Genomic DNA, 17,484 nt, shown 5'->3' with positions numbered 1-17,484 from the left:
AAAAAAAAAAAGTGAGCAAAGGACCAACTTCAGAAACTGAAGCCAGGGACGTGAGCCCGGGGAAAAGCAGACAGAACTGGGCCAGAAGAAGGCCAGCTGGCGTATGCAGAGGCTCAACCCTCCTTCCAGAGGATGCAGCAGAACCTTCCACACATCTGGGCATGCACAGCACCTGGCACAATACTTCCATCTGGCAGTGCTGTGGCAGCACGGGCTCGGGGAGGAGAGGGCACATCCCACGAACTCCACGAGGCTCAGGAGCATCGGGGCCCACTCCTCCGGAGCTACCTCGGAGACCCCAAACCTCTAGACAATCTGCAGACAGTCCCACCCTTTGGCCAAATCAGAAGGAGCATCGGGAGGAGGCAAAGACAGTAAAATAAATATTTGCTGAAACAACGACCTGACTCTGAAAAGCGTTACCGGACGGCACGCTGGTTTCGGCATGGAATGCTTCCGCACCACTGACGCATACTTGACCAGGCTGCACACACGGGCGGGAACACGCGGGCCACCACCCTGTCCACTCAGTGTGCGGAGGGAGACCTGGGGTAACCAGGACAGAGGAGAACGGAGGTGGAATCTGTGGTATTAGCTACACATGGATAGCAAATGTCCAACAGGAAGACAGGAAGATGGCACATGAAGATGTGAAATAACGGTTTAGTGAGGTATGAATTATGCGCACAAACCAAGAATGAGGTGGGACAGTTATCTGTTTTGGGGTACTTTTGTAATGGCTTTAGTGAGATATGATACACATACCATGCAAGTCACCCATTTAAGAGTACAATTTTTTTTTAAAAAGTGAGTACAATTCAATGGTTTGTAGTGAGTGCATCCATCACCACAATTTTAGAGCCCCCGATTTCTGCCACCCCCAAAAGAAACCCTGTACTCTTTCGCTATCATTGCCTAAAGCCTCCGTTCCCCACCCCCACCCCAGTCCCCGCAACCACTAATCTACTTTGTGTGTCTACAGATTTGCCTCTTCTGGACACTCTGTATGAATGCAATCGCATAACAAGTGGTCTTTTGTGACTGGCTTCCTTTACTCAGCACGATGTTTTCCAGGTGCACGCACGTTGCAGTATGTGCTGGTATTTCTCTCCTTTTTATGGCCAAATGATATTCCATTTACGAACATACCAATTTTGCTATCTACCCATCTGCTGCTGGACACTGGGGTCGTTTCCCCCTCTTGGCGGCTGTGAACCTTCATGTACAATTTGGTGACTGTTTTTCAACCGTCTTTAAGAGAGATAAAAGAGGTAAACACCACTTATCAATGTGAAGTCTGGACAAAGCCAAAAGAAGGAAAATGGGTTGAAGGAGGTGCTGGAAAGGGCTTCCTGTCAGCAGATTCGGGGGCAGGTAGCACTAGCTATACAGACCAAGCACAAGCTGAAAGCACCTCAAAGGAAACAGACGCAGGTCTTCCATATGGATGGGCTGCAAGAGGAAGGGCGGCGAGCAGAGAAGAAAGGGGCAGGGAAAATATTTTCTTTAAAAACAGATGCCATAAAAAGTAGAGTCGTAACAAAGATTGTGGTGTACCTAAAAGATCTGAGTCCATGGAGATAACTTCCTTATTCAACATTAAAGACATCAAAATTCCTGTCCAGCCACTGACTCCAAGGGGCAGGACCTGGCTGAGGAGCATTACCTCAAAGAGAAGAGGTAACTTTCCTCTGAGCGAAATTCTGAGGGTTGATCCAAACTTCTTCCTAAAAATAAAATTTAAACCTCCTAATTGTGTCACACATACCTCGGGGGCCTCCAAGATTCCCTTGAATCCCTTTCCCACCCACCTGCTTTGAGGGCTCAGGACCCGATCATCACTCTGAGACCACAGAATCCGAATCTCCCTCTCCACCCTGACTTCTGATCCAAGCCCCATCCCTGTATCTTCAGGGAAAGGGGGAGAGCCACCTGGCCACTGCCATGCCTCCAACTCATGGGTCCAAAGCTCCAGGTCAGGAACTGGGATGGGGTCCTAGAAATTACCAAGCACCACTAAGTGAACAGATGAAAAGATCAAGGTTGTCTTGCCTTCCAGCCACAAGGCAGATCAGTGACAAAGCCTCAAGGAGAACCACCTGAGCCAGTCTGTTAGTCCTTGGCCGCCTCTCGCTCCCCACAGCAGAACTCACTCCCTAGTGAGTTCCCCTGTCACTCACTAGTCTAGTCTCTACCCTAAAACGTTCCAGTCGCCTCCGACCCCTCCTTTCTAAGAGCTGCAGAGTGCAGTGGTGAAATGTAACAGCAAAGCCACCTCTTTCTCCAAGCCTCAGAATCCTGTCTGTACAGTCAGAAGAATATAACCAGGGTGCCTGGGTGGCTCGGTCAGTTGAGCATCTGACTCTTGATTTCAGCTCAGGTCGTGATCTCACGGTTTGTGGGATGGAGACCCGCTCTGGGCTCTGTGCTTACAGCAGGGAGCCTGCTTGGGATTCTATCTCTCCCTCCCTCCATCTCTCTCTCTCTCTCTCTCTCTCTCTCTCTCTGCCCTTCCCTTGCTCACACAGGCACACATGCACGCTCTCTCTCAAAATAAACATTAAGGAAAAAAAAAAAAGAATATAACCTGCCCCATACTCTTCACACTGAGTCCCTACCACATGCCCGGTACCCACACTTCATTTATTCTTCAGAGAGCCCTTGGTGGCAGGAAGTAAAGGGTGAGTCAGTCCTGGAACGTGCCTGCTGCTAGAGAGGGCAGGCACTTGTCTCCAGTGGTCCCCTTATCACCTTCTGCCCTTTGCACGTCTGACGCCTCACTCCCAGGGATGCCTCCGACCCCCACCCAGATTCTCCATCACATCAGCCCGGTCATGACAGGTGTCCTCACCGCCCACTCCTATCACGGCCTTTTAACAAATGGTCCACAAGGGCCAGACCGGTGATTTTCAAAGTCTGGCAGTCGTTCCCCTGGGTGGCTGAGTCGGTTAAGCATCTGACTTCAGCTCAGCTCATGATCTCACGGTCTGTGAGTTCGAGCCCCGTGTCAGGCTCTGTGCTGACAGCTCAGAGCCTGGAGCCTGCTTCGGATTCTGTGCCTCCCTCTCTCTCTGCCTCTCCCCTGCTTGTGCTCTGTCTCTCTCAACGTAACATTAAAAAATATAGTAATAATCAAGAGCTTAAATAAAGGGTCACCAACACAGAACGTGTGGGAACTACTGACCAAGCCAATCATCACCCCAGCAAATCCTCGGGTCAATGACTGGCCCGTCCTGCCCTCACGACACCCCTGCTTCCCTCAGTGCTCTGCTCAAGGTGTCACCCTGGCCCGATTATACTTCTCTGGCTCTCTGTCAGCCTAAACACAAATGAGCCTTCAAGTCCATCTCCAAGTTTCTACTCAGACTCCTTTCTCCTCAACAGCACTACCTTAAAAGGCCGCATCTCACACCAGACTCACCACAGAGGCGGTTACATACAGTCCATCTGGAAATGAAACAGACTCCTGCACACGCCAGGCAGGGAAACCTTCCTCTCGGCGAGACAGACCTCTGCCAAGGAGAGGAGGCCTGGAGAAGGGGCTGGGCTCCACAGGGGCCACACCCACTGTGGGTCCTCTCCCCCGAGGCCTGCTGCCAAGGGAGGCTGAGATGCCGGAACGACCAAGCGTTCACGACCTGAGTGTTCCTCAGGAGTCCCATACGTACACTGCACATACACTGCACTTACATCCTTCTGTATACATCAAACACTTTAATCTACTTGGAAATATGTTTTAAGTTTATTTATTTTGCGAGAGAGAGAGTCCATGTGGGAGGGAGAAGAGAGACAGAGACAGAGAGAGAGAGAGAGAGAGAGAGTGTCCATGTAGGAGGGGCAAAGAAGAGACAGACAGAGAAAATCCTAAGCAGGCTCCACACTGTCACCGACTCGGGGCCTGATCCCACAAACTGTGAGATCAAGACCAGAGCCGAAAACAAGAGTCGGAGGCTTGACCGGCTGAGCCCCCCAGGGGCCCTCTGTTAGAAAACAGCCATGCAGGGGCTAGAGTAAATCAGTGGTTTTCGAACGGTGAAGACAACTGGAGTTTGTGCTTTGGGGGCCAGGGCAGAGCACGGGGTGGGGCGGAGCCTGGTAAGGGTGGTGTCACAGGTGACACCACAGTCTCTCCTCCTAGCCCTCACATCTGAGTTCTGTGTTCCATTTCAAGGGGCCCTGTGCCCCACTACTAAAGAAATGGTCTGAAAACTGATGGCCGAGTAGTGAACAGGCCAGATAAGCTCTTTTCCCTCTAATTTCCCCCAACATCCCTTGGAGGCCCCAAGGCAGCAGCTCCCCACGCACCTTACCAGCAGAGTACCTCCGCGGCGCCCTACGTCGTCTGGCCTTCAACTTCCAGGCCTCCTCCGCCCCCTCCCGCCAATATTAAAGCCCCAACTTAGCTCCTTCCTGGCAGCTCCACTCATCTTCAGGTTAGACAAAAAGGAGGAAAGGAAGGAGAGACTGAAGCTCAAAGTGGCTCAGCCACACCTGAGCATGGACACAGCCCCTCTACCAACACGTCAAAGCTGCACACCGTGCCCGCAACCCAGAGGGTTGGCCTGTACCCCAGCTCCCCACCCTGGACTCCTACAAATGAGGAACACCGGGCTTTCAGCAGCGCCGTGCGCAACGTCCTCCCACCAGGCAGTCTGCAGTGCTGGCGTCTGGCCTGATGTACTGGATTCAAAACACAGCAGAATTAGCAGGGGACCCGGCAACTCCACGCCTCAGTCTCCAACCAGAAGAACCAAAAGGAGATGTCCAAACAAAACATATATGCGAATGTTCACAGCACCATTCACGACGGCCAAGATGTGGAAACAGCCCAAACATCCATCTACAGATGAACAGATAATCTAAATGTGCTATGCCCATATACTGGAATATTATTCAGCCATAAAGAAACAATGAGGTACTGATTCATGCTATCACGTGGATTAAGTCCGAAAACATGCTAAGTGCAAGAAGCCAGACAAAACACTACGTATTCTAGGATTCCATTTTGATGAAATTTCCGTAACAGGTAAATCCATAAGGACAGAAAGCAGACCGGTGGTTGCTGGAAACGGGGGGGTAGGGAGTAACGCCTTAATAGTTACGGGTGTTCTTTAGGGACGATAAAATGTTTTAAACTACATAGTGGCAAGGGCGCCTGGGTGGCTTAGTCAGTTAAGCATTCGACTTCGGCTCAAGTCATGATCTCGGGGTTCGTGAGTTCGAGCCCTGCATCGGGCTCTGTGCTGACAGCTCAGAGCCTGGAGCCTGCTTCAGATTCTGTGTCTCCCTCTCTCTCTGCCCTTCCCCCGTGCACATGCTCTCTCTCTCTCTCAAAAATAAACATTCAAAACATCTAAAAAAAATTATAGCATGGTAGTGTTAGCACACTATGAATCTGCTGAATGCAACCAAATTGTACACTCCAAAATGGTTAATTTCGTGTTATGTGAATTTCACTTCAAAAAACAAAAACCCCAAACAAAACCCGCACGCATGGCTCCTTAGATCCTCAGCACAGAGAGAGTGAAGGAAGGAACGCAGCTGATGGCCTGCTCTGGGTTCTCCCCTCCCACACGTCCCAACTCAGCTGCCCACTCACCCCTCTACCCACACACATGCCCTGCAAGCCCAGCCCATGCTCAGGGCTCCTCCCGGCATTGCAGCAGCTGGAGGAAGAGGGAGAAAGTGACATTTTAAAAAACCTCTTCCCTGTTCAGTCTTGACAAGGAGCCCATGGCCGCGGGATTTTTGGAACATGACGCCATTTGTGGCAAAGGGAGGAATGCTAGAGAATGCGTGGGGACACATTTCTGGGGCTTTGCAGGAAAGAGTCACACCCTCTCCCTTAAAAAGCAGCGCTTCCCATTAAGAAACAGGTAGGACAGGAAAGTGTGATAGGAAGGAAAAAAGAGACAGGAAATCTAAATAAGTTCAGCCCTAGCCTCATACTCCAACCCCACCCTTCCCAGCACACACGGGCAGAAACCCAACGTCCAGAAGGCCCACCTGACCCCGCTCAGGTCAGCACGGGAAAGAGTCGGAGGAGGAGGCCCAGCGTCACACTGTCTGGGTTTGCATCCCAGCTCTACCACTTACTGTATCGCCCTTGGGCGAGTTACACGACCTCTTTCCAGCTCAGGTTTCTTATCTCTCTACTTCATAAGGCCGCTGTGAATATAAATGAGTTAACCGTGGCCTGGCACACAGCAATTACTGTTAGCTACAAATGCCATCGCCTCCACAACAAATCATCCCAGAGCATGTCAACTGCTCCTTCAATTTAAGTATGAGAAAACCTCCACATCACGGGAGGCTGCATGGCCACACTGCTTGGTCCAGCTCCCCCAAAGAGGACCCCTAGGCTCACCGGGTTTCGAAGCAGGAAGGGAGCTGGAGGGACCAAGAGTCAGGAGGCTGTCTGCAGAGATGGCATCTGCCTGTTAGAAGAACTTGTTTGAGGCTCTCACAAGGAACCACTTCTACCTGTTTAGACCCTATAGAAGGGTCCCCTCGGCAGAAGGCTCCCTCCCTGGAAGTGTGTGGGATTTGTAAAGCCTGGGGAGGGGGTGCGGGGAGGACACTGGAAGGACCCACCAGCTGGCTGAGGTGAGTGAATCAACACTGGTGACCAAAGGGCCAGGACGTGCCCTGGCCCGATCTCCCACCCACCTGCCCATCAATTTGGAATGAGACCTGGGCAGCCCCCTACCCTCCTCCGGCAGTTTCACCAGGCCAGGGGCACAAGGACTTTGATTCCTAGACAAGCATCCCGGGGACACCAGCAAGAGCATGGCTTCTCTCAGTCCTCCCCTACCTTGTTGAAGACAACTCAGGACACTTCCATGCATAGTGACTCCTGAAATCAGGATCTGCCACTGCCATTCACGGCACCTGCACCTGGCACTTCTCTGAGCTTGGCAGGGGCTCCGAGGTGGCTGCTGTGCTGGCCACTGCCCTCTAGAGCAGCCCACGTCCTCTAATAGTAAGTCTCAGGCTAATGGCACTTGGCCCCTTCACTTCCTATCCTCTACAAATTCTTAAAACCAGTTCAACCTTTACACTTTAAACATGTTCTGAAAATCAACTCCACACAAGCAAACGGACTGCGGCCTTTCCAATCCCAAGGGGCTAACGTGAGGAAGTTGCTAGGGTGGTGCCAAGTAGCTCAGCAGGAGAGGAGGCAGTCTGGGCTTTTGTTCTGTGGGTGTGGAGGTAGACAAGAAACACAGCTGGAGGGGTAGCTGTTCCACAAAACCAGGGAGGCAGGTCCTCTCTCTGGGTCTACGTTTGGGAAAGCGAACCCAATTTCCTGAGCGCCCCCCATGTACGCAAACATTTACAAATTCGGCAATTCGGCACTTACGACTTACACCACCTTCCGGCATTAATATCACAGGCAACCAAGACATGGGTAATATATAGACCCCAGTTTTCAGAGGAAGGACACAGACACTTCAACTCTGAGAAACCTGCTCCATCGGCATGAACACAGAGCCAGGACGGGAACCCAAATCTGAGCTGAAAGCCCCCACCGTCAACCATTCCATTCCCTTATGTGAGCACATTAAATGAAAAGTGGGACTGTGTCAGATTTCTAGGTCAGAGCAGGTCCCCGGCGGAAGACAAACGAACGTCTTAATCCCAGTGAGCCCTGAAGCTCCCCGCACCCCAGGTCGCTCACCAGCCCGAGTGGAGAAGCTCTGGGTGTGGCACCTGGAGACCCAGGAGACGTGGACTCTTTCTGTGGCTCAATGGAGACTCCCAGAAGTTGCTCCCCCTTCCTCTGGCCCTTTTAGCTACCGGCCAGGACCCGTAGGAGGTAAAACGCTGCATCTCAAAGGGTGCCACAAAGCCTCCCTGGTCCGTCTGTTAAAGCCAGTGTTTTAGGACCTACAGAGACCAAGGACACAAGATTTCCTGATTCTGAATTCCTCTGGGGGAAAAACAGTGCTTCCCGTTCAGGGCTGTGCCAAAGGTGTGGTCACCGCCACAGATCAGCAGCCTACTGGGGGACACGGACCACCCCAAGGCTGAGAAGATTTTAGGACTTGCACGATGTCCTGCACCACTGCCCTCCCCACATTCACCCCCGTGCACCCCAGCAACTAAGGAATCCAAGTCAGGGCAAGGCCCTGTTCCTGATAGTAAAGGTTAACACTTTTTATCAAACATAGGGAGGTCAAACAGAACTTTGGAAAACCCACACTAGCCTTCCTGTGACCTAGGCAGGTCACTGAACTGGGTCTCAGTGGCTCCATCTGCTAATTGGGGATGACCCCTCACCTGCTTAATTACTGGCGCGGGGGGGGGGGGGGGGGGGGGTGTTTAATCACCCAGCCCCTGCAGGCCTCTCCTCCCAGAGCTAGGAAGTAGAAATCCCTTAAACAGCTTTGATTTTGTCTGCAATACCCAGCCTCCTACAGAAATAGCACCAAGTGAACGAGTCAAAGTGGCCTTCCCAAGAAGAGGGAAGACAGGTTCCTGGTCTCACAAAGGCAGCATGGGAACCACATGGAACCAGGTTCCGTATCACAGCTCCATTGCTAGGCAGCTCAGTGACCTCGGACAGACAACCCAACCTCTCTGAAACTCAACATCTCCTCCTCTACAGACGACCAAGCTGCCGAGAGCGGAACGAGACTGTGGCATACGACGCGATGTAAAACAATGGAGGCTCAGGGAACCTGGGTGGCTCAGTCAGTTAAGTGTCTGACTTCAGCTCAGGTCACGATCTCATGGCTCGTGAGTTCGAGCCCCACGTCAGGCTCTGTGCTGACAGCTCGGAGCCTGGAGCCTGCTTCACATTTTGTGTCTCCCTCTCTCTCTCTGTCCACCCCCTCCCCCCGCCAAGGCTCTGACGCGCGCGCACTCTCTCAAAAATGAGTAAACGTTAAAAAAAGATTAAAAAACCAAACAAACAATGGAGGCTCAGGAGGGTCTGATGTACCCATCTTACTGCAAACTTCCCCGAAGACGGGGCAGGTCACCATCCAGCACCATGTGCAAACATCAAGCTGAACATAAAGGGAGAAAGGAGCTGGAAGGGTTACAGGCTCCAGGCAAAAACCAGGCTGTGGTTTCAAGTGAACTAGGATGACCCTGACTGAGAAAACCAGCGAGTGGTTTGGAAGATTCCAGTTCCAGTCTCCAGAGACAAAATGCCAGCGAATCAACCCACTGGCTCTCTTGCCCCCAAAGGAAGTGATAACATAAAGGGAGCGGTGGGGCTGGGCATTCAGGGGTTCCAGGCCGGAGCAGCTGTGAAACTGTCCACAGATGATCCTACGGAACCCTAAACTGCTAAAACTGGAGGAACCACAAAGTCTAGGGCACTTGTCAAACCTGCCCCTCACAGCGTCTGGAGATGACCAGAGGACCCACGGGTGAGAAGCAGAGGTGGCTGAGAGGCCAAGCTCCAGGCTCCAACCTCGGATCACCCAGAACCGTGTCACTTTTTCTGTTTCACACAGGGCATTTCCACAGAAGATTCCTTGGGGTGAAAGGCTCTGCGATTTACTGTACCTTTGAAAACTAATGACCTGGTCCAACTGTGCCATTTCAGACGGGAAAGTGAGGCTCTGAGAGGGAGTCTCTAAGGATAAAAGAAAAGCCCGTTTTCTCAGGTTAGATACTTTTAAATCAGCATCCAGCGCTCTCCACCCCTCTCCTGTGCCTCGGGGGGCCGGGCCCCCCCCCCCCCCCCACTATTAGGATGTTGGCAGTAGGATATTACCTCCCTCTTGTCTCTTTTCCCTCGTTGCAAGACTCTCTGGTCTCTTTCAAGACTAAATGGCAGCTTGGGAACAATTTAAAGATAAACATTCCAAGTCAAATTTCTTTATTTCAGCTAAACAGCATCAGGGTTCTAGTAATCAGGAAACAGCCCAAACAAAGACTATTCCCCACACGACAGGCCGTCAGCATGCTTCCTGGAATATTAATTACCACAAAGGGGGTTGAGTAACCTCCACAGGCCCGGCCAGCACCCTCCATCCATTCCATTAGTAGACCACTCCCTGTACACAGAATGGGGGCACCAGCTTTATTAGGTGGGAAACCGAGGCTCAGAGAATGTAAGTGACCTTCCTGGGTCACCCTGCACGTCTGTGCCAAGAATAGAACACAGGTCTTCGATTGTAGTCCTTCTGTGTGGCGAAGGAAAAAGAACTCAGAAAGGTCAAGGAGCAGGCTAGAACACAGGGAAAAAAGCAACTAGAATATAGCTGCAAAACACTCACAAATACAAAGGGCTGTGTCAGAATGCAGTCACGGCGTCCAGTGGGAGGCGGCCGGGAGGGGGCACGCCAGTTTACCCCCCAGGCTCTCACTGGCACCCTCCTCCCTTCTGGAGGGAGAGTGAGGGCCGGAGCCCCAGAGCTCTCAAACACCACTAAAAGGAGTCAGCAAGACGTGACGTTCGAAGAAAGAACCCTCAAAAGTTGGCAAGAGACACCAAGCGGAGGACACAAACAGGAGTAACAGGAGGAGAGAACTGTTCCAGGAATCCTCAACGCAGGCTGTTGGCACGACACCCCGAAGGGGGAGGAACCCCCCGCCCCGGGCACGGCCTTTACACTCTGTGCCTCCCCCGAGGGTCTCAAGGGCCTAGCTGTGGGCCCGGCTGCCCCATCCAACACCGTCCAACGTTGCCAGCACCAGCCCCGTGTGGCCAGAGCTCCCAGAAAGCGGCTCGCCTGAACCAAAAGGTGCCGTAGAGGTAAAAGAGTAACTTCTTCATATGTTGAAAGGATAATACTTTGGATTTGTTAGGCTAAATAAGATAGAATTACAATGAATTTCACCTATTTCTTTTTACCTTTTTTAATGTGGCACGTAGACAATTTTAACCCACAAATGTGGCCCACATTATAGTTCTATTGGACAGGGCTGGTCTACCCCACAGGCCAAATCTAGCCACTAGCTGGTTTTAAGGCCCCCAAACCACGAATGGCTTTCACGATTCTAACTGATTATAGAAGTACCTTCATAAACTCCTCGATTTTGCCTATTGGCCTACAAACCCTAAAGCTTTTACTATCTGGCCCTTTAAGAAAGAGTTGTTTAGTCCCCAGGTCTAGACCCTAAACACAATCAGATATGCACTCCAGTGACACAAGGAGCAGAGGGCAGGTTTGGGATACGCATGTGCGTGTGTTATTCTTGCACACTCAGTTTTAAAAATGAAGGTAAAAGCCACATAACATAAAATTAACCATTTCAAAGTGAACGAGTCAGTGACATTCAGTACATTCACAATGTTAGGCAAACAGCATCTCTATCTAGTTCTAAAACATTTCATCACCTCCCACAAAGAAAACCCCAATCCCATCTGCAGGCACTCCTCTCTCCCCCTTCCCCCAGGACTCCGGCAACCACTAATGTGCCTTCCCTTTCCATGTATTTACCTATTCTGGACATTTCACGTAAACGGAACCGTGCTAGTATCTTTGTGCCTGGTTCTTTCATGGAACACATTTTCGACAGTCAGATCGCAGCATGGTCAGTACTTCGTCCCATTTTTATAACTGAATAGCCCATGATCTGGATACACCAAAATCTGTTTACCCATTCACCCACTGACGGACATCCGGGTTGCTGCTACCTTTGGCTGTTATGAGTAGCGCTATCGCAGACGTACGCATGAACGTATTTGTTTGAATACTTGTTCCCGATTATTTTGGATACACTTAGGAGTGGAATCACTGGGTCATACGGTAAGTCTTTTGAGGGAATGCCGAACTATTTTCCACAATGGTCGCACCATTCTCCATTCCCACGAGCAGTGCAGGAGGTTCTAATTTCTCCACATCCACACCAACACTTACTAACATCCCTTTTTTCATACAGCCATCCTAGTGGGGGTGCAGTAATACCTCACTGTGGTTTTGATTTGCACTTCCAAAATAACTAATGACACTGACCATCTTTTCCTGTGTTTGTTGGCCCTTTGTAAGGTCTGGGATTTTTACATACCCCTGCCAAACACTCTACCAATGTGCACGTAAATGATAAATCTTCTGAAAAGGATGAGCATGAAAGCTCCCCGTTGCTTATGAGACAAACGTTAAGTGAAATAAAGAAGTTCCAGGCCCTAGTTCTTTTTTTTTTTTTTTTTAAATTTTTTTTTAACATTTATTTATTTTTGAGATAGAGAGAGAGCATGAACAGGGGAGGGTCAAAGGAAGAGGGAGACATAGAATCTGAAACAGGCTCCAGGCTCCGAGCTGTCAGCACAGAGCCTGATGCGGGGCTCGAACCCACAGACCGCGAGATCATGACCTGAGCCGAAGCCGGACGCTTAACCGACTGAGCCACCCAGGCGCCCCTGGGCCCTAGAACTTCTAAGAATGTCACAGGAATAAAGGGAAATCATCATTTACGGAGACCAAGTCCTGGCACGCCCACCTGTGTCTGGGACTCCCACCCCAAGCCCCCAGCACCCCTGGCAGTGGAGGGCAGCACAGTGAGGGGCACCATGAGACCGAGAGGGCTGAGAGGAGACGCAGGAGGGCTGGAAGGGGCCTGGCGGAGACCAAGACCAACCTCCTCATTCTCCGGACGGGAAAATCGAGGCCCGAGGAGAGAAAACAACCCAGCCAAGGTCCCACAACAAAACAGCAGTAGAGGCAACTAGAACTTAAGTGCAGATGCAGGACTCCTTCCACAAAAGGCACGCTTAAAATTGTACAAGTCGGTAGGAGAATGAGACATCACGTCAGGTCAAGGGCCACCACCAGCCCCAGAAACCCACACTAAGGCTGGGAAGGGGATCTAGAAGCCAAGAACCCTGGGCTCCAGACCTACTGGTCCCACCAACCACCAACCCCTGTGATTCACCTCCTTTCCCCACCTGCTTCCCTTGTTTTACTCTAAGTGGCTTCCTGAGCGACTGACTGCACTCACTCCCCGGACTCCAGAATTCCTACCCAGCCCACACCACTCATCGAATCACCTACCTGCCTGAGTGGGTGATTGCACCTAAGAACCAAACCGGACCTCCATCCCCATGAGGTCAAATTTACGTATTAATTCTGTTTCCTCCCCACCCCACAAATCTACTCCCAGTCTGTTATTCTCAATCTTTGTAAAAGGTACTGTTATCCACCCAGGTCTTCTCAGTCCCCACCTCCAATCAACCTCCAATAATATCCTGTCCCTAGTGTCTGATGGCTCCTTCCATCCTGGCCAACACGGACCTGGAGAAGACCTTTACTGTAATTTACCTGGATGATTCAAGACAGTCTTTTAGAGCTTCTGCTTTAGGCCAAAATTATTTTCCTAAAACACAAGTCTGATGGATTAGAAAGTTATGCATAAAAATAACTACAGGGGAAGTACAAGTATCTGAGACTTTATCATCTTGAAAACAAGACCTTAGGGGCGCCTGGGTGGCGCAGTCGGTTAAGCGTCCGACTTCGGCCAGGTCACGATCTCGCGGTCCGTGGGTTCGAGCCCCGCGTCGGGCTCTGGGCTGACGGCTCAGAGCCTGGAGCCTGTTTCCGATTCTGTGTCTCCCTCTCTCTCTGCCCCTCCCCCGTTCATGCTCTGTCTCTCTCTGTCCCCAAAATAAATAAACGTTGAAAAAAAAATTAAAAAAAAAAAAGAAAACAAGACCTTCATAAGCATGAGATTAAAACTACAAGCTAAAAAGGAAACACGGAAATTTAACTGCATCCATACTTAAAACTACCACTTGAAAAAGAGAAAAAGAGAAATGCAGGGAGAAAATACCTCAGATTAACATCTAGAGGAGGGGGCAGCAAACTATAGTTTATAGGCCAAATCCTTCCAGCTGCCTGTATTTGTAACTTTGTAAATACGGTTTTATTAGAAACAGCGATACCCCCAGTTAGTTTACGTATTGTCTAAAGTGGCCTTGCACTGCGGCTTTTGCACTACAATGACAAAGTTGTGTAGTCGCTACAAAGATCACATGGCCCACACTGCTAAAATATTAACTATCCGGCCTTCTAGAGAGGGAGTCCATGGACCCCTGACCTAGGATATATACAGAAAGCTCCTACAAACCAGTTTGGGGGAGGAGGAGAAGGCGGGGAAATTGACCCAACAGAAAAACATATGAATGGGCAGTCAACATAAGAAACAAAACACATGTAATAAATATTATAAAAAGAGACTTAACCTCACAGGTAATTAGGGAAATTATTAAAGAACTAAATCGTTTTGATAACTTCCAATCCTGGCAATGGTATGACACAGCCTTTTTTGGAAGGCAATTTAGTAATATCTGTAAAAAAAAAATTCAATGTGCTTGATGTCAACCCAGCCATTCTATTTTTAGCTATCTGCCCCCAGAGGAATACTTGCATTCGTGCACGCACACACACCCAAAAGCATTTAGAAAACTGTTTGCTGAAGCATTCACAGGCTGTAACAAACCCAGAAGTAACCTTGCTGTCCATCAATAAGGGAATGGTTAAACTATGGCACATCCCTGATGGCGTAATATGCAAAATAATTTTGGTGTATTTGTATGTCACACCATGAAAAGAGCTGTAAGACACATCATTAAGAAGCAACAACAACAACAAAAAAGTTCCTGAACAAATACATATATAGTGTAAATACATATATCGTTTAGGTTAAATAAAGGTTTTAACTGTGTATTCAAGTCCATATGCATATAGAGAAACACACGGGACTGAAGGCTAAATGCCTTAAAAAGGGGGGTGGCCACAGTGATCACTGATCTATCTTCCAGCCTTGAAGGTCTAAAATAAGCGAGGGCAGGGAGGGGCAGCAGGAAGCAGGGCCTTGGGGGAGACTGATGGGAACCAATTGGCTGAGGTTTTCTAATGGAGCCAAGAGGATGAGAGTAAGGCTGGGGGAGGCCGGATGCAGAGAGCAGCAGCTAACGCTGCTGGCAACAGCCCTGCGTCTCCCTCCTTCTCTTTTCAAGAGCAGTTTCTTCCTGAAAGATCCCAGGAGGTGGAAGGCTGGCCTAATCTCTCCCTGCACAAATAACCCCACTCATTATTTCAGAAACTACCATCCCAGTTGTGCTCTGGAGGACTCAGGCCTGTTTTAAAATCCACAACTGAACCGTGAATACAATTGAAGAGTAAAGTACTCCAAATATGCAACACTCTCTCTTGATCCAATTAATAATCAACAGAATTAAAAAAAAAAAAAAAAGAATTTAACAGATTCAATTCAGATATGCAGATCCTATTCTAGTTTCTCTAAGCTTCAGAACCAGAAAACAGTCCTTATGAGGTGTAAACATCCAATCTACCAATTCTAGCAGTTGCCTGGAATAACCAGAAAACTCTCTCAGAACAACCCTTGCCAAACCCATAAAATTCCTAAATCCAGGTGTACTGTTCCCTAGGTGATTTTTGTTTGTTTAATTGTTAAGAGTTTAATACGATACCATTCTTTGCTTTTCATAGGGTGAGAGAGGTAAGCCAGGGATCCCTACTCCCAAATTTTAGAAAAGGAAATGAAACTGTACAGAGACAAAAGAACTTATTCAAGGTCACACAGCTGAAAGTGACAGCGAAGACAGAAGAAAGGTCTCCTGACTCCTGGTCCGAGTCCATCATCACCACATCAACTGCTTCCCCCCCAAAAAAGGCATCCAGTTGAGAAGACGGGAGTCCCCGTTAAAAGCCCACCCCTGAACATCTTACCAGGAAGCTGAGTTCTACTCTTCCTAAACTGACCTGGCCCTTCTATCCTAAAAACCTATGACTTTGCAGCCATGAGTGTTTGGTTAAGCTTTTGGTTTTGGATGAAAGGAGTCTTTTCTGGCTGTTGGGATTCTGCTCTCAGAGAAAGACACCATGTCTCAGGCCATAACCCCGGCCCTGCCACCCCACTCTGGTCTGCCATGTAAACAAGTCAAACCCTGTGAGTACTTAAGTAGCATTAAAAACAGCCAGGCTGTACACTTCAAAGCAATGTTTTCCATCTAAGGGGTTCTTCTGCAAAAGGAGTGGCTACAACTAGGTCACACCGGACCGGAATGTGAAGGGAGGTCCCCTGGCCTCATTCGGGGGATGAGAGAAAGCTCTGAAGAGGACTGAGACTGGGGGAGAGGCAAAAAGGGGCCACAGATACAGCCCAAGGGGATGCAGACAGGGCTTGATCAGGAAATCCAAGGAATCTGCTTGGCCCAAAGACCTCCAAGTACTCCAAAGAATCCTGGGGATCCTGAGGATTCTCTGGTACACTGGGAGCTCAGAGAGGAGCAACCAGGGCAGGGGTACCCAAAGGCCAGTGGGGACTGCAGCCCAACTTCTTAGGGAGCTGTTACGACACAAATTCCTTCATCTCCTAGATCATTCCAGGAATGGGGCTCCACGGCTCTGTATTTTTAGAATGTGACTCTGATGCAGGTTTGGAAGCCGCTGAACTAGTCCACGGCCCTCATATGGCAGACAAGGCCGTGAGAAGTGAACGGACTTTGCCGAAGGCACGCAGGTCTCCCCATCCCTAGCCAAGCGACCAAGAGAGCTGGGAGAAAAGGGTGGGGAGAGGAGCCCCCAGCTCTCCCATCAACAAAAAGCCCTCTAGTTCAAGTTCAAGCGCCAAGACCCTCCTCCTCAGACTTGAGGACCATTCACCTCTCTCCCATCACTGACAGTGACAATGATTCAGAAAACGGACAAGCTGGGTCTGACAGGAGGGAAGCCCACAGTCCACCCTGACCGTCCTGCTCCCCTGGCCTCTCTGGGTGCAGAAGTCAAAGTCGGATCCTAAAACAGACTCTATGGGGGGTACTGCGAAGCAGCAAGCAATCCCCAAGCGCTTTGTTCCTCCTAAGAAAAACCAGGCATTTTTGAGTCACCCAAAAAGCATGAATCACACGGCAGGGCTATGGGAACGGGAAAGGATGTTATTTTTCGGCATACTTGAGGATTTTCCCTTTGTCCCGGCTCTATCAATACACTTCCCGCTCCCTCCCCCCCCCCCCCCCCATCTCCATCTTCACCACCCTCCCCAGGACTCATGTACATTCTCTCTGCTCCGTTTTTATTTTCCCCAGGATCCTTCAGACGCACCCCCACCCCCGCCTGCCTCGGGAACTGGGCAACGTCCGCTCTCCTTTCCAGAGAAGGATGGTGGTCTCACCGGCGTCAGAACTGGGGGGAGGCGGCCAGCGCCCCCTGCGAGCCACTCTCGCCCGCCTCGGCCGACTGCCTGCAGCACCTAGCGGGGCGACTGCGCCCCCGGAAACTTCCAGCCCAAGGGGGCCGCCGGGGGTCTGGGGGCCGCCCAGCGCGGGGCCCGGGTCTCCGCCTCGCGGTCGACCCCGGGACCCCCACCCGCTCACCTGCGTCAAGTCCTCGTCGTTGAGTAGATGCGACTCGCGGGGCTTAAAGCAGTTCTGACACTTGCTCTTGTTGAAGATGTTGGCCTGGAATTTCCTACACGGGTTCTCCTTGGCCGCCGACATGGTCGGCGCGGCGGCGGCACAGGCCCGGCGGCCCGGCCCGGCGCGCGCTCCGCGGCGGACGG

General features: G+C 50.5%; 1 protein-coding gene across 7 annotated transcripts in view; it reads right to left on the bottom strand.

The window, feature by feature from the left end:
- MPRIP (myosin phosphatase Rho interacting protein) overlaps nt 1-17,478 on the bottom strand; it is a 154,568-nt gene extending 137,090 nt beyond the window's left edge. For all 7 annotated transcript variants that reach the window (XM_040452980.1, XM_040452985.1, XM_040452983.1 and 4 more), the window contains exon 1: nt 17,300-17,478. In XM_040452980.1, the coding sequence (XP_040308914.1) occupies nt 17,300-17,422 (123 nt within the window). In that variant the 5' untranslated portion in view covers nt 17,423-17,478. The remainder of the gene's footprint in view (nt 1-17,299) is intronic.
- Nucleotides 17,479-17,484: the final 6 nt, after the last annotated feature.

The sequence above is a fragment of the Herpailurus yagouaroundi genome, unplaced genomic scaffold (genome assembly GCF_014898765.1).
Source record: "Herpailurus yagouaroundi ecotype Mexico unplaced genomic scaffold, PumYag 208, whole genome shotgun sequence".
Taxonomy (NCBI): domain Eukaryota; kingdom Metazoa; phylum Chordata; class Mammalia; order Carnivora; family Felidae; genus Herpailurus; species Herpailurus yagouaroundi.
Note: the sequence above shows the minus strand (reverse complement) of the source record. Positions and strands in the feature narration are given on the sequence as shown.